Here is a 26,950-nt window from a genome sequence, read left to right as displayed (position 1 = left end):
TTGGGAACCGGGTGCCAGATCGTGTACAGGTGATAGACAAATGGTTTCTACAGGGCCATGTGTCGTCTGACCATCTATTGAGGGTCAATATGCTGATTTGCCCAGTCTCCTTCTAGTCTGAGGGCTATCAACCTCACTGAGGTACTGAGTCACTTTACAGCCCCTCCTGTATCAAACGGAGTACAACACACTCCACTTCCTTCTGAGGATGAATGAAGTTCATGGAATCTCAAGAACATGCTATGAGGAGATCCAGAGAGAGTCTCCATCAAGTGTGGACATCATTGAATATTAGTGTTGGGAGTGTTGGGAGACGAGATTTAAAAATGGTTTCACGTATGGCTTCATTAAGTCCAATCTTGAGCTACAGATCCTGTATCTCTGGCCAGGTGAGGCTCTAGGGAAGCATACAGAAGGAACAACTTACACAAGATCCCAGAACATGAAATGTGATGCCAGTCTAAAAGGGCTCACATTTCTGCATCGTTTGCAATCTTTCTGTCACTTTTTATAATTCTTTTCTCTCAGATTGATTAACGTCATCTGCAGAACCATGCTTCTCCCATATATCAGTTAACTTACCTAGGGCAAAAAACACCCTTCTACACGCAGCGAATTTAGAACAGGTTCATTGCAGGCACCAACCTTGGGAGCATAGAGCTTCCCTTCAGGAATGCTCTGATCTGATCTAATGTAGTTTCCCCGCTTCAATGTCCTTTTTACTTACCTATTTTTATCATTTCATTATAGACACCTCCAAAGAAGGAGGAAATTACCAACTCTGGGGTGCAAACATCCCAGTCACTAATCTGTATCTCTCTAGCAGGGTGTCTCACAAGAGCCACTAGACCAGTGTAACCCGCTACCTTGATTTGTGTGGTTGTGGAACACCACATTCTAGGAGACAGCGACAAAGGAGACAGTGCTTTTGACATTCTAATGCTCAGTGTTACCCAGTCAGTGGTGCACACTCACCTGAGCATCTGGTCCAGGCAGCCTTCAAGGAAGGAGGGAGACTCCAGATGGAGATCCTGGAGGTGGCCCAGCCTCAGGAACTGGGAGGTAATTTGCACTGGGAGGTAATCCTGCTCCTGCTTCTTAAAGGCAGACACATGGATGGGGAAGAAACGGATTCTCTGCAAATTACTCATCTCATCCAGGAAAGGAGCAAACAAATGTGGCCAGGGTGGACAGATTCCAGGTGCAATTCACTTGCACCTCCTGGATACAGTCCAGCTGCACCATGCTCAGGACCTTCACAATATTGTCCACTGGTGTTGAAACAACCATCAGCTTCTTAACAACACAGGTGGATGGAAGACTTTCTCTGCTCCACCCACCAAAGGAAGAAGGTGAGGAAGTTGTCCAGGGTCTTTTTCTTCAGGCAAAGGTCCATAAAAATCTTTAGTGGAGCCAAGTGCTGCTTTGTCATTGACCTGGGCTCAGTCATTAGTGCCATTCCTGAGCTTGAGCACCCACAACTGCTGGCTCCAGACCACATGCTCCAGAAGTTCTGGCCAGTATATTTCGTAAATCTAGCACCCGCAGTTTGCACCTCCTGGCGGGGAGAAAGAGATTGATTAGGATGTATTAAAACGTACACAGAGTGAAAAAAAAAAAAAGCCTCACAATGCGACAACAGACTGCCCACCTGTGCTGTAACTTAACATTCCTGATGTCACCAGCTGCCTTGTCTTCTTCCCTCTCTGACTCACTTTCCTCTTTGCCCTCTTATCCTTTCTGATTCTCTACTTCTAGTAACTCTAAGCATGACTGAGAGGGGTTGGGGAATCTTCTTTCAGGCTACCCTTCATTAAAGGCACTATTATACTTCCAAAAGGTAGTTCCCACAGCAAGCTAAGGCTTCATCATTGTCATCTTAGAACTCTCTGATCCATCCCTTTTCATCCACATTCCCTCAACCCAGCTGTCTCCCTGGGACTCCCAGGAGTTTACCAAGTTACCTGAGTCAGACTCACCTGTATCGGACCTTCTGGGCAAGCAGGACATCGAGTGCTTCCAGCTTGTAGGGGCCCCACATGAGCCAGGTCAATCAGGGCCCCCAGAGGCAGGCAGCCAAAGGGCCAGGTTTACACCATTGATTCCAGGGTCTCAACACATCTTCCATGGAAGGCTTCCAGGCAAAGGGTGGGAAGAGCTCTGTAGGCAGACTCTCCAGAGTAGAAAAGGCCAAGTCATCATGCCTCAGCAGGTGCATTCCCACCAGGTCAAGGAGTCTGGGTGGGGTCTGGATACTCATGCTGACTTTGCTCCAAAATGACTCCTGTAGAAACTGCCAGGGAACAAGTGGTCCATTTTAGGCAATTCAGGAGCATACCTTAGGCAGTCTCCCTACCCTTCCAAGGAATCCACTCAGGGCCAAGGTCACTGCTCTAGCTGGGATGCAAATGAGGCACTTAGCCATAATGCACTAGGCAGGGGTCGGGGGACAAGGTGTTAACTCTTTCTTTACTCTGAATATGAACTAGCGAGATTGCTAGTACTAAGGAGGCAAAAGGCAACCACTAGCCCATTCAGGTCCATCTACTGCCTTGCTTTTTTCATGTTCCACCTAGAAATGCATACTGAAGTGCATGAAAGATGACTCTATCTTTATTTGGGGAAAATATTCTGACCATCACTTAGAGCTCTAACTCTATGGGAAGAGGAGAGTCATGTGGATCCATACAGCCTCCATTGTCAGTTATTCCTAAGATGAATGCCATTTGTGAACTAAATATGTATCTTAAATTTCAAGAAATAAAATTCCAAACTTAGGTGCTTCATTAAAAATATCTGCTTGGTAAAGACATTTAAAATGATACCAGTTAAATCACAAATCAAAATGTTTGAGATTCAGACAAAACTACACTGGGAGGAAAAATAAAAACCTGAAATGTGTTCTTGGGAGAGAAATTGTTTTTTCTGAAAACTCTGCTTGCCATCCACAGATACACACTACCCTTCAACATTAGCTAACCATAGTAAGAAAAGGACGTCCTTATCTGAGGGTGATAACTTACTGCTCTGCTATGACTGGCAGGGCACTCAGACCTCAGACTCTAAAGAACCCAGCTGGTTGGTGTTTCCAGAGCCAGAAAACTCTGCACCTCTTCTCCAGTGCTTGAGGCTTTTATAGTTCTTTCTATTCCCATCTCTGTCCCACTTCTAACCCAATCAAAAAGGGATACCTGATTTGATTACAGAGTGCCCATTGGATAAATCCTGATTGGATCTTCATTTTTCTCTAGGTTAGTTAATTGAATATTATATATATTCAGGAAGGAGAGAATGGTCAGGTAGCTGAGTAATCAAGGGCCTATTCCCTGATTCACTTCCCAAACTTTGACTGAATTCAACTGATATGGACAGTTATACTGTTGAGGGTCAGACAGGAAAGGATTACTGGTTTGTAACATTGAATTAAAAAAAGAAAGTTGAAAGTATCATTATTGGGGGAATTTTAATGAAGTCAAAATTATGAAAATGACCCTGAATTAAAATAGCTTCATGAAAGCAGTGATGCTGTTCCCAAAGAAAACAAAATACACTCATCCCTGTATCAGCTTGTCACTCAGGTGTTATGTAGGAAACACAGAAGGTTGTGTGCCTACTCAGGCAGCAAGGGAAGAGCTGTCCAAGATGTGATCACGTCTTAAGCCACATCTTCTCTGAAGGTGGACAAGTCAGAACACTTCTCAGTGAGAAGTAAGAATGGGTCTGGACAAGTTGGAGCTGGGCATTCCTAAAGGGACAATGGGAATGACACCAACAATGTAAAATAAAGGTTTCTTTTCATTTTTATATTTTTGGAAACAAGGAAATTTAAAGACGTTATTTGAGGTGCTATTGAGGTAGTAAAGAAGGCTTCCCTAGTGACTCAGAGGTAAAGAATCCCCCTGCAGATGCAGGAGACACTGGCTTGATCTTTGATCCAGGAGGATGCCACATGCTCCAGGGCGACTAAGCCCAGGAGTCACAACTACTGAGCCTGTGCTCTACAAGAGAAGCCACAGTGAGAAGCCTGGGCACCACAAGGAAGAGAAGCTCCCTCTTACCACAGCTAGAGAAAGGCCTGCACAGCAGTGAAGAGTCAGGCAAACAAAAATCAGGAAAACAAAGTTTAAAAAAAAAAAACATAGCTAAGGAGAGTGGCTCAGAGGAGTCACTTTCAACTTAGATGGCTTTTTTCCTCCAGGAAGTTGTGATCAAGATAACAAATGGCATGAAAAGACTAAATCTAAGAATGTGAGAAGAGGAGAGGTCTGACATTTCCTTGGATCAGACATTTTCAAGACTGAGAGGCAATGAGGGTGGGCACTGCAGGCTCCTTGGGACTTGGAACCAGGGAAGAAAAAATTCTGGTTAAGTCCCAAATATCCCTGCCATCCAGAGGCAGTTGCTACCAGAAGAGGTTTCCTTTAAGTTTTTTTTTTTTTCTCACCAAGGACACTTTCCAGACGGCAAATTTCCCCAGTCATTTTTCAGGAGTCAAATCAGCGTGTGACTGCATGCTCAGTCATGTGCAGCTCTTTGTGACCCCATGGACTGTAGTCCACCAGGATCCTCTGTCCATGGAACTTTCTAGGCAAGAATGCTGGAATGGGTGGCCATTTCTTTCTTCAGAGGATCATCCCTACCCAGTGGTCAAAAGCAAGTCTCCTGTGTTTCTTATTTGGAGGTGGATTCCTTACTAGTGTGCCACCTGGGAAGCCCTCAGGCATCTTAGAAGCCAAATCAAAATTTCATTATCCCTTTCCATGTGTATTTAGATCATTACTGTTTCCTCAAACTTAGCTTCCTTCAACAGATTTTGACCAAGGTGGTACCATTAGGCACAGAAATAAAATTCTTTATTTCTTTTCATAAATACTGACAAGTTTCCTCCACTAAATACAGAAGTTCTTATTGCTGTTTAACATTTTACTGTATTCAAGGATTACTCCCACATTGGGCTGCATCACACAAAAAATCATTTGAAGTTTAAGGTCACAAATAAAGGGAGAATCTTTCTCCACCTTCAAGAGTTATCCACGCCGCTGAACAACAATAATAATATCCACTAAATCAGTGATGCTGCCTAACCACCACATCCTTTGCTATCACCTTCCCCTTTTCCCTTCAACCTTTACCAACATCAGAGTCTTTTCCAATGAGTTGGCTCTTTGCATCAGGTGGCGCTTCAGCTTCAGCATCCATACTTCCAGTTAATATTCAGAGTTGATTTCTTTTAGGATTGACAGTGTGACAATATATGCCAGTAAATTTGGAAAACTCAGCAGTGCCAACAGGACTGGAAATGGTCAGTTTTCATTCCAATCCCAAAGAAGGGCAATGCCAAAGAATGTTCAAACTACCGCACAATTGCACTCACTCATTTCACATGCTAGCAAAGTAATGCTCAAAATCCTTCAGGCTAGGCTTCAACAGTATGTGTACTAGAACTTCTAATGTACAAGCTGGATTTTTAAAAGGCAGAGGAAACAGAGATCAAATTGCCAACACCCACTGGATCATCAAAAAAGCAAGAGAATTCCAGAAATCAACTACTGCTGCATCATTGACTATGCTAAAGCCTTAGACTGTGTGGATCACAACAAACTGTGGGAAATTCTTAAAGAGATGGGATACCAGACCACCATACCTGCCTCCTGCAAAATCTGTATGTGGATCAAGAAGCAACAGTTAAAACCGAATGTGGAAAACAGACTGGTTCAAAACTGGGAAAGGAGTACATCAAAGCTGTATATTGTCATCCTGCTTATTTAACTTCTATGCAGAGTACCTCATGTAAAATGCCAGGCTGGATGAAGCACAAGCTGGAATCAGGATTGCCAGGAGAAATATCAATACCCTCAGATATGCAAATGACACTACCCTTATGGCAGAAAGCAAAGAGGAACTAAAGAGCCTCTTGATGAAAGTGAAAGAGGAGAGTTAAAAAGCTAGCTTAAAACTCAACATTCAAAAAACTAAGATCATGGCATCCAGTCCCATCACTTCATGGCAAATAGATGGGGAAACAATGGAAACAGTGACAGAATTTATCTTCTTGGGCTTCAAAATCACCGTGGACCATAACTTCCATTGTGAAATTAAAAGACACTTGCTTCGTGAAAGAAAAGCAATGACAAACCTAGGCAGCATATTAAAAAACAGACACATTACTTTGCTGACAAAGGTCCATATAATCAAAGCTATGGTTTTTCCAGTAGTCATGTATGGATGTGAGAACTGGACAATAAAAAAGACTGAGTGCTGAAGAATTGATGCCTTCAAACTGTGTTGCTGGAGAAGACTCTTGAAAGTCCCTTGGACTGCAAAGAGATCAAACCAGTCAATCCTAAAGGAAATCAACTCTGAATATTCATTGGAAGGACTGATGCTAAACCTGAAGCTCCAGTACTTTGGCCACCTGAGGACTGGAAGACCTGACTTGTTGGAAAAGACCCTGATGCTGGGAAAGACTGAAGGCAGGAGAAGGGATTAACAGAGGATGAGATGGTTGGATGGCATCACCGAATCAATGGACGTGAGTTTGAGCAAACTCCGGGAGATGGTGAAGGACAGAGAAGCCTGACATGCTGCAGTCCATGGATTCTCAAAGAGTCAGGCATGACTTGAGAGACTGAACAACAATAATTCTGCATAGAAGGTAAATAAGCAGGGTGAAAATATACAGTCTTGTCTTAATTCTTTCCCAATTTGGAACCAGTCGGTTTTTCCATTTCTAGTTCTAATAGTGCTTCTTGACCCCTATACAGGTTTCTCAGGAGACAGATAGGGTGTCTGGTACTTCCACCCCTTTAAGCCTTTTCTACAGTTTGTTGTGATCTACACAAAGGCATTAGTGTAGTCAAGAAGCAGAAGTAGATGTTTTTTGGGAACTCCCTTGACTTTCTCCATGATCCAAGGAATGCTGGCAATTTGATTTCTGGTTCTCCTGTCTCTTTGAAACCCAATTTCTACATCTGGAAGTTCTCGGTTCATGTACTGCTGAAGGCTAGATTGAAAGATTTTGAGAATAATGGTGCTAACCTATGAAATGAGTGCAGTTGTGTAGTAGATTGAACATTCTTTGGCTTTGCTCTTCTTTAGGATAGGAACGAAAACTGATCTTTTCCAGCCCTATGGTCACTGCTGAGTTTTTTCAAATTTGCTGACATGAGTGAAGCACTTCAGCAGCATCATATTTTAGGACTTTAAATAGCTCAGTTGGAGCTATTTAAAATCTGCTCACCACACTTCCACTAGCTTTGTCCATACAAATGCTTTCTAAGGCCCACTTGACTTCATACTCCAGGATGTCTGGCTCTAGGTGAGTTACCATTGTCTTTATCCAGGTCATTAAGATCTTTTTTGTATATTTCTTCCATGTATTCTCGCCTTCTTACCATTTCTGTCATTTATTGTGGCCATCTTTGAATGAAATGTTTTCTTTATATCTCCAATTTTCTTAAAGGGATGTCTAGTCTCTCCCATTCTATTGTTTTCCTCAATTTATTTGCATTTCCCTTTAAGAAAGTCTTATCTGTCCTTGCTCTTCTCTGTAACTCTGTATTCAGTTGAGTTTATCTTTCCCTTTCTCCCTTGCATTTCACTTCTCGTCTTTCCTCAGCTATTTGTAAAGCCTCCACAGACAATCACTTTGCCTTGCATTTCTTTTTCTTGAGGATGGTTTTAGTCGCTGGCTCCTGTACAGTGTCACAAAACTCTGTCCATAGTTCTTCAAGCACTCTGTCTACCAGATCTAATCCCTTGAATGTATTTGTCACCTCCACTGTAGTGATTTGATTTAGGTCATACCTGAATGGTCTAGTGGCTTTTCCTACTTTCTTCAATTTAAGCCTGAATTTTGCAATAAGGAGCTCAAGATCAGAGCCAGTCAGCTCCAGGTCTTGTTTTTTACTGTCTATATAGAGCTACTCCATCTTTGACTGCAAATAACATAATCAATCTGGTTTTGTTATTGATCATCTGGTGATGTCCATGTGTAGAGTCCTCTCTTGGGATGCTGGAAAAAAGTGTTTGCTATGACCAGCTTTTTCTCTTAAGAAAGCTCTGTTAGCCTTTGTCTTGTTTCATTTTGTACTCCAAGGTCAAACTTGCCTGTTGTTTCAGGTATCTCTTGGCTTCCTACTTTTGCATTGCCATCCCCTGTGATGAAAAGGACAACTTTCTTGGTGTTAGTTCTAGAAGATGTTGTACATCTTCATAGAACTGGTCAACATCAGCTTCTTCACCATCCATGGTTAGGGCACAGACTTGGATTACTGTGTTACTGAATGGTTTGCCTTGGAATCAAACCAAAGATTATTCTGTTATTTTTGAGATTATATCCAAGTACTGCGTTTCAGACTTTTTAGTTGACTATGATGGCATCACCAACTCAATGGACATGAGTTTGAGCAAGTTCCAGGAGTTGGTGATGGACAGGGAAGCCTGGCATGCTGCAGTCCATGGGGTAGCAAAGAGTTGGACAAGACTGAGCAACTGAACTGGATGAGGGCTACTCCATTTCTTTTAAATGATTCTTGCCCACAGTAGTAGATACAATGCTCATCTGAATTAAATTCACCCATTCCCATACATTTCAGTTCACTGATTCCTAAAATATCCATGTTCATTCTTGCCATCTCCTGCTTGACCACATCCAATTCACCTTGATTTATGGACCTAACATTCAAGGATCCTATGCAATATTTTTTTTTTTTTTTTAGCATCAGACTTTACTTTCACACCCAAACTTATCTACAGCTGAGCGTCATTTCCACTTTGGCCTTGCCACTTCATTCTTTCTGGACTTATAAGTAAGTAGTGGTCGCCCACTCTTAACCAGCAGCATATTGGACACCTTCTGACCTAGGGGGGCTCATCGTACAGTGTCATGTCTTTTTGCTTTTTCATACTGTCCATGGTATTCTCTAGGCAGGAATACTGGAGTGGTTTACCATTTCCTTCTCCAGTGGACCGTATTTTGTCAGAACTCTTCATTATAACCTGTCTGTCTTAGGTGGTCCTACAGGGAATGGTTCCCGTCTTCACTGAGTTACCTAAGCCCCTTTGCCTTGACTGGGCTATGATCTGTAAAGGATTAGGGAAGTAAGGTCCCACAGACCCTGCAGCATGGCCCCCAAAAAAGAATTTTATTACTTATAGCACAGTAAACAGAATGAATCTCATTTTAGCAATGATTCTCCCAAGGAAACTACAGAAACCCCCCAGGTAATGGTGTGCTTTCGCCAGGTTTGTATCATAGTTTAGGAACCCCTGACCTTAGGGAACTCAAATCTTTTATAAGGAAGCACACTTGCCTGGCCTTTTCCCATTATTTTTTTATTAGTAAGCTTTATTTTCTAGAAGAACTTTGACTTTAAAATGTTATCAACTAAGAAACAAATCAAAATGTTGCAGTCAGGCAAAACTACACTAAGAGGCAAAACCAAAATCTGAAATATATTCATTGGAAAGAAACAATCATTTGAAAACCCTCCCTACTATCCAGAGATACATGCTTCCCTTCAAGATTAACTAACCATAAGAAAGAAAAAGAGTGTCCTTATCTGAGGGTGGTCACTTACTGCTCAGATGTAGCTGGCAGGATGCTCAGATCTCAGACTCTGTGGAGACGCCATCTGGTGTCTCCAGAGATGGAAAACTGCACTTCTTCTCCAGTGCTTGAGACTATTATAGGCCTTTCTATTCCCCTCATCCCTCTGTCCTACTGCCAAGCCAATCAGAAATGGGCACCTGTTAGATTGTAGAGCTCGCATTGGATTGATCTTGATTGGATCTCCATTTTCTCTAGGTTAGTTGATTGGATCAGATATACATTCAGGCAGCAGAGAATGATGGGGTGGCCAGGTAATCAAGGATCTATTCACGGATTCACTTCACAAATACTGACTGAATTCTACCAATATAGACAGTTATTTTTTCTTTTAAGGCACTGAGTTGTCTATAATCCAAATCCTTACCATTCCCACCAGGTCTTTATTCTCTCTGGAGCATCTCTGACCTCCTTGCTTACTTCTGGGGTGGTTCAGTGGGTTAATACACACAGAGATGAACATACTTAGTGTGCAATGAGCCACCTGAGTGAAAAGCCTGTCAGGACTCTCACTGCTGAGTCAAGCCATGACCCTGGACATAAGCATTCCTTGTAGTTGTCCTGGTTCCTCCTTAAGTTTCAGTTCTTGACCTTTCTCTGTGGGAGGAAAAGGTTTAACTTCAAAAGGCATGGCTCCCAATTCTAGAAAGGGTCTTCCATGCTGCAGATAAGCTGAACTTCTGGGCCTTGCCAACTCATTACCCAGGTGGATAATGGTCCTTCTTAATTAATCTACTGGGCTAGGGAAGTTATAAAAATATCTTTTAGAAAAATACTAAAATCATAGAGGCATATAACATGGTTTTAGTGTTTCTATACCTCATTAAAATTATATTCTATCAAGGGCTACATTATATTAATGAGAAATTGTCTTTATTCCCTTAAAATCTCCTGTCTTTCTCCATTACAGAAGGCTAAAATGGCATGTTTTGACATCAGATGTCAGGTTGTATAACAAAACACCTGAGGGTGTATGTGACCTCCTTGCCTGTGGTAAGATACTGCATTTGTCAGGGTTCTCCTGAGTAACCACTAGGCTGATTGTTGAGCAATGTGTCAGTTAGGGGCACTGCCCTTTGTTCAGTTGAAAATCCCCGTACCACTTATAGTCTACCCTCCATTTCTCCTTTTCCACATCCTTGGATTGCGCCGACTAGATCCCATAGAGCTATATTTGCTCTTGAAAAACATCTGTAAGTGAATCTGGGCATTTCAAACCAGTATTTCCAGGGTAATCTATATATATATATATTAGGGGAGATTTACTATGGTAAAGGGCTTGCCTGCTCATAGAGGCTGAGAACCAGGTAAGCTGACGGAGTTACTCTAAGTCTGGGGCCAACGACCTGCGAGTCAAAGGTCCACTGCATAGTATGAAGGTTGAGCTCCAGAAACTTTGATGTTCCTGGGTAAGAAGTTACTGTTGTTCAGTTTCTCAGTTGTGTCCAAATCTTTGCAACCCCATGGACTGAAGTATGCCAGGCTTCCTTGTCTCTCACCATATCCCAGTGCTTGCCTTAAAAGAAAAAAAAAAAAATTAATGTCTGGAGATTCCTGTGGTATGACTGAAAAATTAGGAAAAATACATCATGGACGATAACAGTATGTTTACAATGAGGGTCTCTATTTCTGACTATTTCTTTACAACCATCTACCCAGGGATAGAAAGCTGAGCACTGAAGAATTTATGCTTTTGAACTGTGGTGTTGCAGAAGACTCTTGAGAGTCCCTTGGACTGCAAGGAGATCCAACCAGTCAATCCTAAAGGAAATCAGTCCTGAATATTCATTGGAAGGACTGATGCTGAAGCTGAAATTCCATTACTTTGGTCACCTGATGTGAAGAACCAACTCTTTGGAAAATACCCTGATGCTGGGTAAGATTGAAGGTGGGAGGAGAAGGGTACAACAGAGCATGAGAGGGTTGGATGGCATCAAGGACTCAGTGGACATAAGTTTGCATAAGCTCTGGGAGTTGGTGATGGACAGGGAAGCCTGGCATGCTGCAGTCCATGGGGTTGCAAAGAGTCGGACATGACTGAGCAACTGAACTGAACTGAACTGAACCCCGGGATGACTCCAACCTGTGAGTCTCAAGCTCCAATCCACCTAGAGGAATGTAGGTTCCTAGTTCTGACTCAACAGGACATGTGTCCACAAGCACTCTATTACCACAGAGACTACATTTCCTCCTGCAGTCCTGGCTCCCCTGCAGGATCACCTTTCCTTTTCACATTCACATTGAGCAGATGTCCAAAACCATGGGTCTATTACATCTTCATGATGTATCTTGTCCTAGATTTCAGTTTCCAAGTGTTCTGAAGAAAGCTTTTCATTGATGCACCCAACTAGGCAGTGGTGTTACCGCCATGTATGATGGGCTCAGGATGATAGAATTAGTCAGCTAAAGGCCCTGGATCTGAGTGAGGTCACCATGACCTACTCCAGTCCCGAGCTCCTCCCAGCTCTGCTGGAGAGAGTGCAGCCACCCTCCAGGGGTTGTACTTAGAGCAATGTGGAATCAGGGACTCCCACCTCAAAGCCATTCTGCCTGCCCTGAGCCGCTGCTTCCAGTTCATGTCCTTCAGTCTGTGTGGTAACCTTCTCTCCATGGCCGTCATGGAGAAGCTGCTGCGACACACCTTCAGGTTGCCCAGTTTAAGTGAGAGTTTCTCAGGGAATACTCCACCAGGGGAGACTTGCCCAGTGTCGGGCTGAGCTGCTTGAGATTCTGAAGGACTTGGGACGTCCCAGGACCTTCTGGAATAGCTTCAACTGCTGTCCACATTGTGGAGATAATTAATCATGGGTAAGAAAAGGGTGTCCTTACCTGAGGGTGGTAACTCACGACTCTATGTGTCTGGTGGGGTGCTCAGACCCCAGACGCTGTGGAGAACCCAACTGGTGTCTCCAGAGCAGGAAGATCCTGCATCTCTTCTCCAGTGCTCCAGACTGCTATAAGCCTTTCTATTTCCATCATCCTTCTGTCCCACTACTAACCCAGTCAGAAAGGGACACCTGATTAAAGAGCTCGTTGGATTGATCCTGATTGGATCTTCATTTTTCTCTAGATTAACTGAGTGAATCAGATATACATTCAGGAAGCAGAGAATGATGGGGTGGCTGGGTAATCAAGGATCCATTCACTGATTCACAAAGATGCTATTCTGAGTGATATTGAGGTAGTAAAAGAGGGATGCACTGTGGTTCAGTGGTACAGAATCTGCCTGTCAGTGCAGGGACACGGGTTTGATCCCTGCTCAGCGAAGATGCCCTCTAGAGTCCATACCGACAGTAGAGAGGCGCCCCCCAGTGGCCTCAACTAGAGAAAAGCATGCTGCTGCTACTAAGTCGCTTCAGTCGTGTCCGACTCTGTGCGTAGACGGCAGCCCACCAGGCTCTCCCGTCCCTGGGATTCTCCAGGCAAGAACACTGGAGTGGCTTGGCTTGTCGTTTCCTTCTCCAATGCATGAAAGTGAAAAGTGAAAGTGAAGTCTCTCATTCGTATCCGACTCTTCGCGGCCCCGTGGACTGCAGCCCACCAGGCTCCTCCGTCCATGGGATTTTCCAGGCAAGAGTACTGGAGTGGGGTGCCATTGCCTTCTCCGAGAGAAAAGCATGCTCAGCAATAAAGACCCAGCTCGACCAAAAATAAAATAATTTCTTAAAAAAAAAAAAAAAAAACAGTAAAAAGAGAGTGGCTCAGAGGAGACAGTGTCTCCTTAGTTTTTTTCTCAGAAAGTTGGGATCAGCACAGCAAACTTCATGAAAAGCTGAAAACTAAGATGTGAGAAGAGGAAAAACTGTGAATCCTATGATCAAGACTTTTTCCCCAAGACTGTGAGGCACTGAAGGTGGGCACTGTGGGCTCTTGGGAGCTTGGAGTCAGAGAAGAAATAAACCCGGGTCATTCCCAAATAACCCTGCCATCCAGAGACAGCTGCTACCAGGAGAGGGTTTTTTAATTTATTTATGTATTATTCTCACTGAGGACATTTTCCAGATGGAAAATTTCTCCAGTCATTTCTCAGGGGTCTTAGAAGACAAACCATAATTGTATTGTCCCCTTTCCAATTATAATCAGCTTATTACTGTTTCCTCAGACTTATCTAAGTTCAACACAGACTCTGATCAAGGTGAAGCCATTAGGCACAGAAATAAATAATATTGTTTTTATCTTCTTAAATAGCAACACCTTTTCTGTGCTAAATACAGAAGCTCTTATTTGTGTTTAACATTCTACCACACTCAGGGATGACTCTCACTTTGGGATGCATCACACAAAGATTCCTTTATGTATTGTTGTACATAAAAGGAGATCCTTTCTCCATCTTCAAGAATTGTCCATGCCTCTCTTTCATCCCATTTATTTGATGATCATACTATTCTTGCATACCTCTGGCCACCAAGATGAAGACTCTCTGGAGGGTGTTCTCCTTCTTGGTAACTTTGTGGAAGACTCCTTTCACCATATTCTCCCATGGATATAAATAAGCTTTGCATATATGTGTGCTCGGTCATGTCCGACTCTTTGCAGCCCCATGTACAGCAGCCCACCAGCCTTCTCTGTTCATGGGGTTGGAATGGGTTGCCATTTTCTCCTGCAGGGGATCTTCCCAACCCAGGGATTGAACCCTTGTCTCTTGACTCTTTTGCATTTGCAGGCAGATGCTTTACCAATGTGCCACCTGGAAGCAATGCGTTTGTGTAAAGAGGGTTAAATTGGATTCTACTCAAAAGACACTTTAAACCCCATATCATCAACCCTTTTATAATTACCTGTAATATGTTCATACATTTGGAAACCTCAGAGTGGCCACTGGAAAATATCACTTTTCATTCCAATCCCAAAGAAGGGCAATCCCAAAGAATGTTCAAACTACTATATAATTGTACTCATTTTACATGCTTTTGAACTGTGATGTTGGAGAAGACTCTTGAGAGTCCCTTGGACTGGAAGGAGATCCAACTAGTCAATCCTAAAGGAAATCAGACCTGAATATTCATTGGAGGGACTGATGCTGAAGCTGAAGCTCCCATACTTTGGCCACCTGATGTGAAGAACTGATTCATTAGAAAAGACCCTAATGCTGGGAAAGATTGAAGGTAGGAGGAGAAGGGGACAACAGAGCATGAGATGGTTGGATGGCATCACCAACTCAATGGACATGAGTTTGAGCAAGCTCCAGGAGATGGTGAGGGACAGGGAAGTCTGGCATGCTGCAGTTCTTGGGGTTGCAGAGAGTCTGACTTGACAGAGTGACTGAACAACAACAATACATGCCAGTCCACAGAGGTGGACTGACACAGGAAGCACCACATTCTTAGCTGTTTGCAAGAGGCTTGAGTGTGGGTGTGGAGGAAACAAAGAGGAGGGTGGCCATTAGTTGGTTGGTCCACCAGGGCCTTGTCTTCTCTTTATTGTGATGGATTGTTATGAACTGAATGCTTGTTCCCAATCCATTACTTCACCTGCCATACACACACCCCAACACACACCCCACAAATACATATGTGAAAGCTTTAATCTGTAGTAGAATGAGATTTGAGTTACCATAGGAGGTAACTAGATTTGGATGAGGTAATAGAAGTAGAGTCCCATTTTAGCTTTAGTGCCCTTAGAAGGGAATGAAGAGTCCTGCGTTCCTCCACCCCCCAAAATGTGAAGAAAGTAGGAAACTGGCTCCCTCCACAACCAGACCACGGTGCCTCCCTGATCTCAGGCTTCCAGCCTTCAGAATCATAATATATAATCTTTTCTGTCTAAGTCATTTGGTCCTTGGTATTCTGTTATAATAGCCTGATTCGACTAAAACATGTGTGATTGGGATTGAAGGAACATACGGGAAGGTGTAAGGTCTTCGTGGCCACATGATTTTTTCCTTTGGCCAAATCACCCAAAACACAGTAAGTAGGTGGTACTCTCTGGAGTAGGCTAAAGGAAAATTCAGTTCAAGTGATTGTCTTTATAATATAATCTATTCTTGTATAACACTCTCTGTGAATACAACAATTATTCTTTCATTCATTATTTCGGGTCATTTCTTACAAAGATTTATTATATTCCTGGGATTCCACTAGGCCTAAATGAGTTTTGGAAGTGAAAGTTACATGGATCCAATATTTATTGAAATGAAACCCACCACATAGGTTTAACAGAAGCTTATAAGTAACAGAAATTCTCGAGTTTGTGTCACAGAACAGCAGATAAGGGAACAACTTGTTTAAAACCATCTTCTTGTAAGCTGCCTTCACCTGTTCAGCTGGCCTTCATTGTTCTGAAAAATTGCATACCCTAAGAACTTCCCATAGCTTCAGTTCAGTTCCGTTGCTCAGTCATTTCAGACTCTTTGCAATCCCATGGACTGCAGCATACCAGGCTTCCCTGTCCATCACCAACTCCCAGAACTTTCTCAAACTCGTGTCCATTGAGTCGGTGATGCCATCCAACCATCTCATCCTCTGTCATCCCCTGCTCCTCCCACCTTCAATCTTTCCCAGCATCAGGATCTTTCCCAATGAGTCAGTTCTTTACATCAGGTAGCCAAAGTAATGGAGTTTCAGCTTCAGCATCAGTCCTTCAAATGAATATTCAGGACTGATTTCCTTCAGGATGAACTGGTCGGATCTCCTTGCTGTCCAAGTGACTCTCAAGAATCTTCTCCAACACTACAGTTCAAAAGTATCAATCCTTCGGTGCTCAGCTTTCTTTATAGTCTAACTCTCACACCCTTACGTGACTACTGGAAAAACCATAGCTTTGACTAGACGGACCTTTGTTGGCAAAGTAATGTCTCTGCTGAACGCTCAACCCCGGGATCCCCGCCGGCTTGCCTACCCGCCATGGCGGACAAGGAAGCAGCCTTTGATGACGCAGTAGAGGAACGTGTGATCAACGAAGAATACAAAATATGGAAAAAGAACACCCCTTTTCTTTACGATTTGGTGATGACCCATGCTCTGGAGTGACCTAGCCTAACTGCACAGTGGCTTCCAGATGTAACCAGACCAGAAGGGAAAGATTTCAGTACTCATCGACTTGTCCTGGGGACACACACATCAGATGAGCAAAACCACCTTGTGATAGCCAGCGTGCAGCTCCCTAACGATGATGCTCAGTTTGATGCTTCACACTACGACAGTGAAAAAGGAGAATTTGGAGGTTTTGGCTCGGTTAGTGGAAAAATTGAAATAGAAATCAAGATCAACCATGAAGGAGAGGTAAACAGGGCACGCTATATGCCCCAGAACCCTTGCATCATTGCAACAAAGACTCCATCCAGTGATGTTCTTGTTTTTGACTATACAAAACATCCTTCTAAACCAGACCCTTCTGGAGAGTGCAACCCAGACTTGCGTCTCCGTGGACATCAGAAGGAAGGCTATGGGCTTTCTTGGAACCCAAATCTCAGTGGGCACTTACTGAGTGCTTCAGATGACCACACCATCTGGCTGTGGGACATAAGTGCTGTTCCAAAGGAAGGGAAAGTTGTGGATGCGAAGACCATCTTCACAGGGCACACGGCAGTAGTGGAGGATGTCTCCTGGCATCTGCTCCATGAGTCCCTCTTTGGGTCGGTTGCTGATGATCAGAAACTCATGATCTGGGATACTCGTTCAAACAATACTTCCAAACCAAGCCACTCAGTTGATGCTCACACTGCTGAAGTGAACTGCCTTTCTTTCAATCCTTATAGTGAGTTCATTCTTGCCACAGGATCAGCTGACAAGACTGTTGCCCTGTGGGATCTGAGAAATCTGAAACTTAAGTTGCATTCCTTTGAATCACATAAGGATGAAATATTCCAGGTTCAGTGGTCGCCTCACAATGAGACTATTTTGGCTTCCAGTGGTACTGATCATACACTGAATGTCTGGGATTTAAGTAAAATTGGAGAGGAACAATCCCCAGAAGATGCAGAAGATGGGCCACCAGAGTTGTTGTTTATTCATGGTGGTCACACTGCCAAGATATCTGATTTCTCCTGGAATCCCAACGAACCTTGGGTGATTTGTTCTGTATCAGAAGACAATATCATGCAAGTGTGGCAAATGGCTGAGAACATTTATAATGATGAAGACCCTGAAGGAAGCGTGGATCCAGAAGGACAAGGATCTTAGATCATGTCTGCACTTGTGATTTTTAGACTCCCCTTTTCTTCCTCTCAACTCTGAGATTGATTTAACACTGGTTTTGAGACACAGACTTTGGTTATCCCTCTATAATAAGTTCTATCAACAATGTTATTAGTCCAAACAGAAGGTGTTTTCTAAATATTAACTGGGGGCTTCTTGATTCAGCAAAGCCACAGACTTATATTTAAATTTTCTTTAGGAATTTTCTAGTAACAGAGTCTAAAAGTAGCCACAAAAAGGGGAATATTGTGTGTGGTTATTTTTCTTCTTATGCTATATCCCCAAGTTTTTCAGACTCATTTAAGTAAAGGCTAGAGTGAGTAAGAAATAGAGCTAAGTGGGGTAGGTGTCTGAGCCATGAAGTATAAATACTACAAGATGTTGTTTTTATTCAGGAAATAGGGGAGATTCAAGTCATACAAATTCCTACACGCTGAACTTTCCAGGATGCACATTTCCTTACATAGACCAGTCTCCTCTCAGTTTCTTCAGTTAAGTCAAAACAATGTGTTCCTCCTTCCCCATATATTTTTGCGTGTTAGTGTATTTCTTGAGCTGTTTTCATATTATTTCTTTCCTTTCTGTGAAATGGTTTTTTAAAAAAACTTGGGACCACCAAGTTGTAAAGATGTATGTTTTTACCTGACAGTTATACCACAGGTAGACTGTCCAGTTAAGTTGAGAAGAGTGAACCAATAGCTTGTATTTGTTTTTAAAATTAAATTAATCCTGGATAAGAGTTGCTTTTTTTTTTTTTAAGGAGTTAGTCCTTGACCACTAGTTTGATACCATCTCTATTTTGGGTGACCTGTTTCACCAGCAGGCCTGTTACTCTCCTTGACTAACTGTGTTAAGTGCTTATAATGGAATAAATTGCTTTTCTACATAAAAAAAAAAAAAAGTAATGTCTCTGCTTTTTAATGTGCTGTCTAGGTGGGCTATAACTTTTCTTCCAAGGAGCAACTGTCTTTTAATTTCATGACTGCAGTCACCATCTGCAGTGATTTTGGAGCCCCCCAAAATTAAGTCTCTCACTGTTTCCCCATCCTTTTGCCATGAAGTGATGGGACCTGATGCCATGATCTTAGTTTTCTGAATATTGAGTTTTAAGCCAACTTTTTCACTATAAAAATGTTGCCTGCCAATACAGGAGACATAAGAGACGAGGGTTCGATTCCTGGGTCACAAAGATCTCTTGGTGGAGGGCATGGTAACCTACTCCAGGATCCTTGACTGGAGAACCCCATGGACAGAGGAGCCTGGTGGGCTACATCCATAGGGTCGAAAAGAGTCAGACATGACTGAAGTGACAGCACAGCACAGAGAAACCCTGACCCTGAAGCCATACTGTTACTGCTACTGCTACTGCTAAGTCACTTCAGTCGTGTCCGACTCTGTGCGACCCCATAGACAGCAGCCCCCCAGGCTCCCCCGTCCCTGGGATTCTCTAGGCAAGAATACTGGAGTAGGTTGCCATTTCCTTCTCCAGTGCATGAAAGTGAAAAGTCAAAGTGAAGTCGCTCAGTTGTGTTCGACTCTCAGTGACCTCTTGGATGGCAGCCTACCAGGATCCTCCGTCTGTGGGATTTTCCAGGCAAGGGTACTGGAGTAGGGTGCCATTGCCTTCTCCACCCTGAAGCCATAACCAACTGTAAATAATTGTCAAGTTCGCCGCCAGAGGGCAGGCTTGTCCCAGCCAGTAGGCTAAACTGTAGAAAGTGGGTCGTGGGGTGCACCCAGGGTTTTCTTTTAAGATGCTGGCTTCCACAGTCAAAGCATCGCATCTTGGCAGAGGAATTGGCTAGCACGTGGGTCTCTGCCTCAGATTCTGGTTGTCGCCGTGGCCTTGGTTGTTGCAAAGGCCTGTGGTCTTCCAGTGTCAAACAATAGCCCTGATGTTTATGGAGGGTTTATTCTGCATCAAGCTCTGGGCCCAGTGGTTTTATCTGAGTTAGAGATCATATGGTACCCATTCAGTACAGGAGAGATAGATTCAGAGAAGGGTAGTGACTTCCTCCAAGGCACACAGCCTGCAAGTGGTGGAAATGGAAGTTCTGCTTGTCAGTGCTCTGTCCCAGTGCCCAACAGTGTGGTGCCCCTTCTGAGCTTTCTAATAAAATACTGGAGTCATAGGCTCCTGTCTTATTCGAGGAAACATGGAAGAGCATGAGGTTCAGATGTTTTCCTTGCTGTTTTCTCTGAAGAAACTGTTATTCCAGAAACCGCCCAGATAAAATAAAAATGGAGTAGTTCCATCTTCTACAGTAGTTCCCAATGTCTGGTCCCCCAACCAGCAGCATCAGTATCGCTTGAGAACTTGTTCTAAAAGTGATTTCTTTCCCCTCTGCAGACCTGTTGATCCAGAAACTCAGAGGGCGGGACCAACAATGGCATTTTAGGAAGTAGCTCCTCCAACCTCCACCACACCCGCCAGAGATGTTGAGGCTTCTTTTTTTGAGAGTCCAGGTAAAGCAAGGATGTAGGAAAAAGATCTTCTCTGGCTCAATTCCGCCCTTCTTTACACTCCGTCAGAGAAGGTCAGGAAATCCTTCACCAAACAGACCACTGCTGTAGGTGGGTGAGCCTAACTGTTAATCTGATAGCACTGTTTTAGTCTGACTCTTGAATGCTCAGTAATCCAGCTCAAGTACTTCTGGTCACTGCAGTGTTAACAGCCATTTTTCAGAGTGTGCGTGCGTGCGTGCGTGTGTGTGTGTGTGTGTGTAAGGTCATGGAACGCTGATCACATGTGGGCAGCCATAGACTCTGGAATACACTCAGTCCCACCTCCATCCCCAACCATTTTCCCTCCACTTTCTCAAATGCCTGGAAAGGACTAGCTACATGAATTGTGGTCTAAGGAATGAAACATGTACTGAGCCCAGAGAACTCCTGCCTGGTGTCCAGGCTGCAGATGAAAAAATGCCCACCCCTAGAATGACCACATCCTCATCCCTGGACTATGTGAATAAAACTGTTTATATTCAAGAGGAACTTGGCAGTTGTGATGAAGGATTTTGAGATGTGGGGATGACGCTGATTATCCAGTGGGCCTGATGTGTTCACAGGGTCCTTAGTGAGGGAGACAGACAGGAATGAAGATGCTACGCCGCAGTCTCTGGATGTGGAAGAAGAGGCCAGGAGTCAAAGAATGCAGGTGCCCCCTGGAAGCTGGAAAAGGCAAGGAAATAACTCACCCCTAAAGCCCCCGGAGTCTCCTGTGGACTTTTCATTTTTAGAGCTGTAGTTAAAGCTCTGTTTTTTTTCCAGTAGTCATGTATGGATGTGAGAATTGGGCCATAAAGAAAGCTGAGCACCGAAGAATGGATGCTTTTGAAGTGTGGTGTTGGAGTGGACTCTTGAGAGTCCCTTGGATAGTAAGGAGATCAAACCAGTCAATCCTAAAGGAAATCAGTCCTGATTATTCACTGGAAGGACTGATGCTGAAGCTGAAACTCCATTACTTTGGCCACCTGATGCAAAGAACCGACTCTTTGATGCTGGGAAAGATTGAAGGCAGGAGGAGAAGGGGACAACAGAGGATGAGATGGTTGGATGACATCACCGACTCAATGGACATGAGTTTGAGAAAGCTCTGGGAGTTGGTGATGGACAGGGAAGCCTGGTATGCTGCAGTCCATGCGGTGGCAAAGAGTTGGACATGACTGAGCACCTGAACTGAACTAAACTGAAGGGACTAAATCTGTGTTGCTCTAAGACACTGAGTTCACGGTATTTGTTTCAGCAGCAATAAGAACTTTCTGGGCCTTTACCTAACCTGCAAGGCTCCTTCCCAACTTGGAGCCTCACACAAGCCATCCTGCAGCCTGAGCCACCATTGCTGCCCTTTCTACCTGTCCCTGCACCTGGTTGGTCCCTCTCAGCATTCTAGTCTCAGCCTAAATGTCTCCTCTGCAGGGAAGCCCTCCCTGACCAGGTCATGTCCTCATGGCCCCCAGGACTGCTGTCATGCACCCCTTTACTTCAACACACCTCAGGGAGCTCTCTTAGGACCCCACTGGCCCACTGATTCCCCACCTCTGTGAGCCTACCCCCCTGACATCACCCTTTCACATCAGTATTTGTGTAACATCCCTTTCCTGCTGGATTGATGGCTCTGAGGCCAGAGGCTGGCTTGACCATGGTCCAGGGGAGGTTTATGGGATGAATGGAAGGTGCAGGAGGCGTTAGGAGGCCACCTGGCTCCAGCTCAGCTGTCCCTTGTGTCTTCACCACAACCTTCCTCTATTCCCTATTCTCCCATCAGTCATTCATTCAACAAAATTTACTCCTGGAGAGTAAGTAGCAAGTTGTGAGAATTCGGTATCATGTTACTTCTCTGGGCCTCAGTTTTCCCTTGTGTGAAATGAGGGAACTTAAGGGTCCTTCCATTTCTCCTGACATACAAGTGTCTCTTCTGCACACATGTGATACCTTGTGGCAAAGGATTTATTTGTGGGATGAAAAAGAAAGGAACCTGTAGGTTTAGAGGAAGGACTGGAACCATAAAACACAGACCATGATTTCAAAGGCCCTTCAGGTGAGCTTGATTTAAAACTCTGGGTGTATCTGCAGCTGCCTGCTGCCTGGCAGGTGGTCTCCAGGTGGGTCTCCAGGTGGCCCCACCTGTGCTGTGATGGGGTGACAGATCTCAGAAGTGTGGGACAGGCTGCAGGCGAGGGGGAGGCACCGGAATTGCATGCTCCCTCCGGGACATGGCACCTGCTGGTGGTCTGGGGTAGGAGGAAGTGTAAATGCTCTCTCTGAGGGTGGCCTCTGGTGGTGGGAGCCATTTCTGCTTCAGCTGTTCGTAGAGTCCGTAGTTTGTAGGGGGACCTGCAAGACAAACCAGAATCCAGGTGAATGAGGCTTAGAGGAGGAGGCCAGCATCCCCGGGACGGGAGAATGAATGGTTGGACTCTGGAGGTTCCCCAGGCCGCTGGACCAGGCACCTGGATTGTCAGTGTGCCCGAGAGGAGAGAGTAGTAGTAGGTGCGTTCTCAGTTGTGTCCAACTCTTTGCAACCCCATGGACTGTAGCCCACCAGGCTCCTCTGTTCATGGAATTTCCCAGGCAAGAATACTATAGGGGGTTGCCATTTCCTTCTCCCAGGGATCATCCCAACCCAAGGATCGAACTCAGGTCAGAAGTTTACAAGAAAGTGCTGGTCCTGCCAACCCCTGAAATTCTCAGTGTGTGGCTTGCCTCCTGTTACTCAGGAGGGACCAGACATTGCTGGAGACCTTGGACAATTCAGCTCAATGACTTGATTGAGCATGACCCCATCACCTCCTGGGTACTCACTGACCTGGCCCAGTTGGGAAGAGCATGCGCTTGGGAGAGTGATCTGCAGGAGAAACTCTTACAGAGAAATGCACTGTAACAAGCAGCTCGCCCTCTACCCTATATCCCTTCATATCCAAGGGTAGAACTGCAGAAAGATAAGAGTGAAGTGTGGTGGGAGCTTGCAATGGATGTCAGATCAAGTCACTCTCCCAGCAAATCTGAGCAAAGTCTTGTTTCTGCAGGAAGGACACAATCCACACTCTGGTGAGCCCCTACCTGGACCTCCTCTACCCCTGATGTGAAGCTTTTTCACTTGCTATGCCGTCCCTCCCTGGGAACACTCTTCCTCCTAGTTCCTGCATAGCTCCCTCCTTCTCAACTCAGATCTCCTCCACAAAGACCATCCCATGTCATCCCCCCCAAATGAGAATCAACATACCTGCCTCACTTTCTCCCCGTTACCCGCTGGTTTTCTTTTCTATGTACCACATATCCTAGTCCAATATGATAGTGTTTACTAGATCTTAGGTTGTCTTATTCATCGATAATATCTTCTCTTTTTTCTAAATTAATTAATTTATTTTAATTGGAGGCTAATTACAATGTTGTAGTGGTTTTTGCCATACATTCAAAAGAATCAGCCATGTGTACATGTGTCCCCCTCGATGAAATCTTCTATGTCTCTTCACTGGGGTATAAATTCCCTGAGGGCAGGAATTCCTCCCTACTTGTCACTGCTGTGTCCCCGGGTGCTTCAATAGGACAGGCACCTGGGGAATACTCAGTCGGTGTTGATGAAGTAGATGATGGATCTGAGTGTGCAGCGATGCTGCTCTCTATCACCTGTGCTCCAGGTAAACATGCTGCTGCAGGTGAGGGCTTCATCACACAGCAACATCATCTAGCATCACAGGGAGAGGGTGGGTGACCTGGGGGGTAAACAGGACTCTTCCCTTCCCTTCTCATTCTAATGCTCTGCTGGAGTCAGGGTCACCTGCTTGGGTCCTCCCACTAAGATGGGCACACCTCAGCCCTATGTGCTTATGAACCCCTTACAGCCCAGTAAAGGGGATGATCCTGAAAGATAAAAATACCGAGTAGAGGGAAGTCGGCTTTCTCTGGGAGCCACAGCAGCTTATGTCTGTTCCACGTGCGGAGCTCCGGCAAGCCTGGGTGATAGTTATGCCGGTTGTAATGGTCGTCGTAGGTGCTGATCAGATAGCGCTGTGAGGGCTCCTGGTGGTGGGTGATCAGGTGTTTGTATGGGAGCCCCTGGAAAGACAGACACAGTGCATGTGTTACCAGTCGGAGCAAGGCATCCACCTGGCTGTGGCTGGAGGCAGAAGCTGCCCAGTATGCAGTCTGTGGTGTTGATGGAGAGGGTCCCCACTATGGAGATGTGTCCGCCTGAGCCCTGGGGAGCACCAGTGGGAGACACACTTGTCTGCCCCACCACGACACAGCTCACCTTCAAAGACACACCCCAGTTTGGCAGCAGTCAGGTCTCTGTATGAGGGGCCCCCAGCGAAGTCAACTCACCCTGAAAATGACTAAGGGGACACATTGAAATAAAAATCAAGACACCCAGCTGAACACGAAGAGCCTGTGCTATCTCATTGCATGCCCCTGTGATCTGAAATTACCCCCTTTGACTTGTCTTGAATCTCATCCATCCAGGTGTCTATTTCCAAGGCAAGTGAAGGATGCTATACGGTGAGCCTGACATCTGTACCTTCTATTTCCATCAGTTACTATGGGAAGAGTCAGAGAATGCTCCATAAATTGCCTTCTCCTGCAAAGGATTTAAGTCTCCCTCAGCTGGAAACTCAGCGAGTGATTTCTTTGGTGGAGAAAATTACAGGGAGAAGAAAGCCGTGTTCTCCTGACACTGGGACATTTGCCTAAATCACTGCTTTTCTTAAGAAAATCCTCTTAATCCTAAAAGGGAATCCTAGAGGCCTGGTCTGATTTACAGGGGAGGATAACGTGGATTCCCAGGCTCCTCCTCTTGTCTGGAACAGACGGGGAGGTCCACGTCTGCTATGGCCTAAATACACTGGCTGCACCCAGTATTTCAAATGGTGGCTCCATAAACCAGTCAGATCACAATGCCAGAGGAAGTCAAGGGGGATGGGCACAGACATTAAGCCGGAGTTCCTAAGATCCACATCATCAGATCTGGATGTCTGGAGTATATTTCTGAGGTCAGGGAAAGCAAGTTCCCATCACCCAGGGGTTCCCATCAACCAAGGGAAGTTCTGAAGAGGCAACACAGCGCAGGAAGAAGAGAAGCCAGGAGGGATTTTCTTATTGTTTCTCTTGGTTTGGGGCACAGTCCTGCCTTCTTGATCATGTAGACAAGATTTTTGTTTCAGTCAGAAAAAGTTGGCTTAAAAATCAACGTTCAGAAAATGAGGATTATGGCATCCAGTCCCATCACTTCAAGGCAAATAGATGAAAGAAAAGTGGAAGCAGTGACAGATTTTATTTTCTTGGGCTCCAAAATCACTGTGGATAATGACAGCCGCCATGAAATTTAAAGATACTTGCTCACTGGAAGGAAAGCTATGACAAACCTAGACAGAGTATTAGAAAGCAGAGACATCACTTTGCTGACAAAGGTCCATATAGTCAAAGCTGTGGTTTTTCCAGTAGTCATGTATGGATGTGAAACTTGAACCATACAGAAGGCTGAGTGCTGAAGAATTGATGCTTTCGAATTGTGCTGGAGAAGACTCCTGAGAGCAAGGATATCAAACCAGTCAATCCTTAAGGAAATCAACCCAGAACACACATTGGAAGGACTGACGCTGAAGCTGAAGCTCCAATTCTTTGGCCACCTGATGCGAAGAGCCCACTCATTGGAAAAGACCCTGATTCTGGGAAAGACTGAAGGCAAAAGGAGAAGAGGGTGGCAGAGGCTGAGATGGTTAGATAGCATCACTGACTCAATGGACGTGAATCTAAGCAAACTCCTGGAGATAGTGAAGGACAGGGAAGCCTGGCATGCTGTAGTCTATGGGGTCACAAAGAGCTGGACACATTTTAGCAACTGAGCAACAATAACGACTGTAAGCTGACATAGAGAGGACTGCCTTTGTTTTTGTTTGTTTGTTTGTTTGCTTGCTTGTTTTTTATTGCTGTAGGTCATTGCTGTGCATAGGCTTTCTCTGCCTGCAGCGAGAAAGGACTACTCTTCGTTGCAGTGCACAGGCTTCTCTTTGCAGTGGCTTCCCTTGTTGCAGAACATGGGCTCTAGAGCACATTGGCTTCAATAGTGACAGCATGAGGGCTCAGGAGTTGCGACACACAGGCTTAAGAGCCCCATGGCATGTGGAACTTCTCTAATTCCAAGGATCTAATCTGTGTTCCCTGCATTGGCAGGCAGATTCTTATCCATTGTACCACCACGGAAGTCTGAGACAACTGCCTTTGAAAGAAGAGATTATCACTTACAATTCCTAAGAGAAGGGGCATGTCACATCTCACAGGGCCACATGGGAAGCACCAGGATGAGTCAGGAGACGGAAGGAGTGAAGAGAGCATGGTCCAGAGTCTTTGTTCTGGTTTCTGTGAAATGAAAATATCTCCTGCCATATTGATTAACAGGAGATATCACAGCCATCAATAATTCCTGCCTTCCAAATGTAAATGAGGGCTCTCAAAATGCTCTCAAAACTGATCCAGTAGATATTGCCACTACCACTACCTCCCCTCCCCACAACGGTGATTCCTGAGGAGTTCAGGGGAATGCAAGAAACAAGGGAAACAAGAAAACAGGATTGGCCCCAGATAGCTGAGGTGCATATGAAAGGAATGGATTCAGTGAGCCAAAGGGTTTACACCTTCCCATACACAGAATGCTAAATTCCTTAACTTGATACTTGATCTCTGTTGTTCAGACTGCCTGCTCCCTTTG

The 26,950-nt window shown here is 44.6% G+C and overlaps 1 protein-coding gene, 1 long non-coding RNA gene and 1 pseudogene across 6 annotated transcripts in view; 1 reads left to right on the top strand and 2 right to left on the bottom strand.

The window, feature by feature from the left end:
• Position 1: 1 nt before the first annotated feature.
• On the bottom strand, positions 2–10,749 carry LOC147356369 (uncharacterized). Its single transcript, XR_015142722.1, has 3 exons — positions 9,582–10,749; positions 1,980–2,293; positions 2–1,558 (listed from the first exon to the last, which is right to left on the bottom strand). It is a non-coding gene; the product is annotated as an uncharacterized LOC147356369 (long non-coding RNA).
• Positions 10,750–16,427: 5,678 nt separating this feature from the next.
• On the top strand, positions 16,428–18,646 carry LOC147356368 (histone-binding protein RBBP4 pseudogene; annotated as a pseudogene). The gene has a single exon (XR_015143230.1). The product of XR_015143230.1 is annotated as a histone-binding protein RBBP4 pseudogene (transcript).
• A 3,530-nt stretch (positions 18,647–22,176) lies between these two features.
• CFAP107 (cilia and flagella associated protein 107) overlaps positions 22,177–26,950 on the bottom strand; it is a 30,101-nt gene continuing 25,327 nt past the window's right edge. For 3 of the 4 annotated variants that reach the window (XM_086343759.1, XM_086343761.1, XM_086343762.1), the window contains 2 exons: positions 24,126–24,303; positions 22,177–22,581 (listed from right to left, as the gene is read on the bottom strand). In XM_086343759.1, the coding sequence (XP_086199885.1) occupies positions 22,397–22,581; positions 24,126–24,303 (363 nt within the window). In that variant the 3' untranslated portion in view covers positions 22,177–22,396. Of the gene's footprint in view, positions 22,582–24,125; positions 24,304–26,487; positions 26,646–26,950 lie in introns of those variants that run through there. The other variant, XM_086343760.1, reaches the window with a different exon arrangement.

This window comes from Bos grunniens, chromosome 16 (assembly GCF_055505025.1).
Source record: "Bos grunniens cultivar Pamir isolate PY7600 chromosome 16, Bosgru_T2T1.0, whole genome shotgun sequence".
NCBI lineage: Eukaryota > Metazoa > Chordata > Mammalia > Artiodactyla > Bovidae > Bos > Bos grunniens.
Note: the sequence above shows the minus strand (reverse complement) of the source record. Positions and strands in the feature narration are given on the sequence as shown.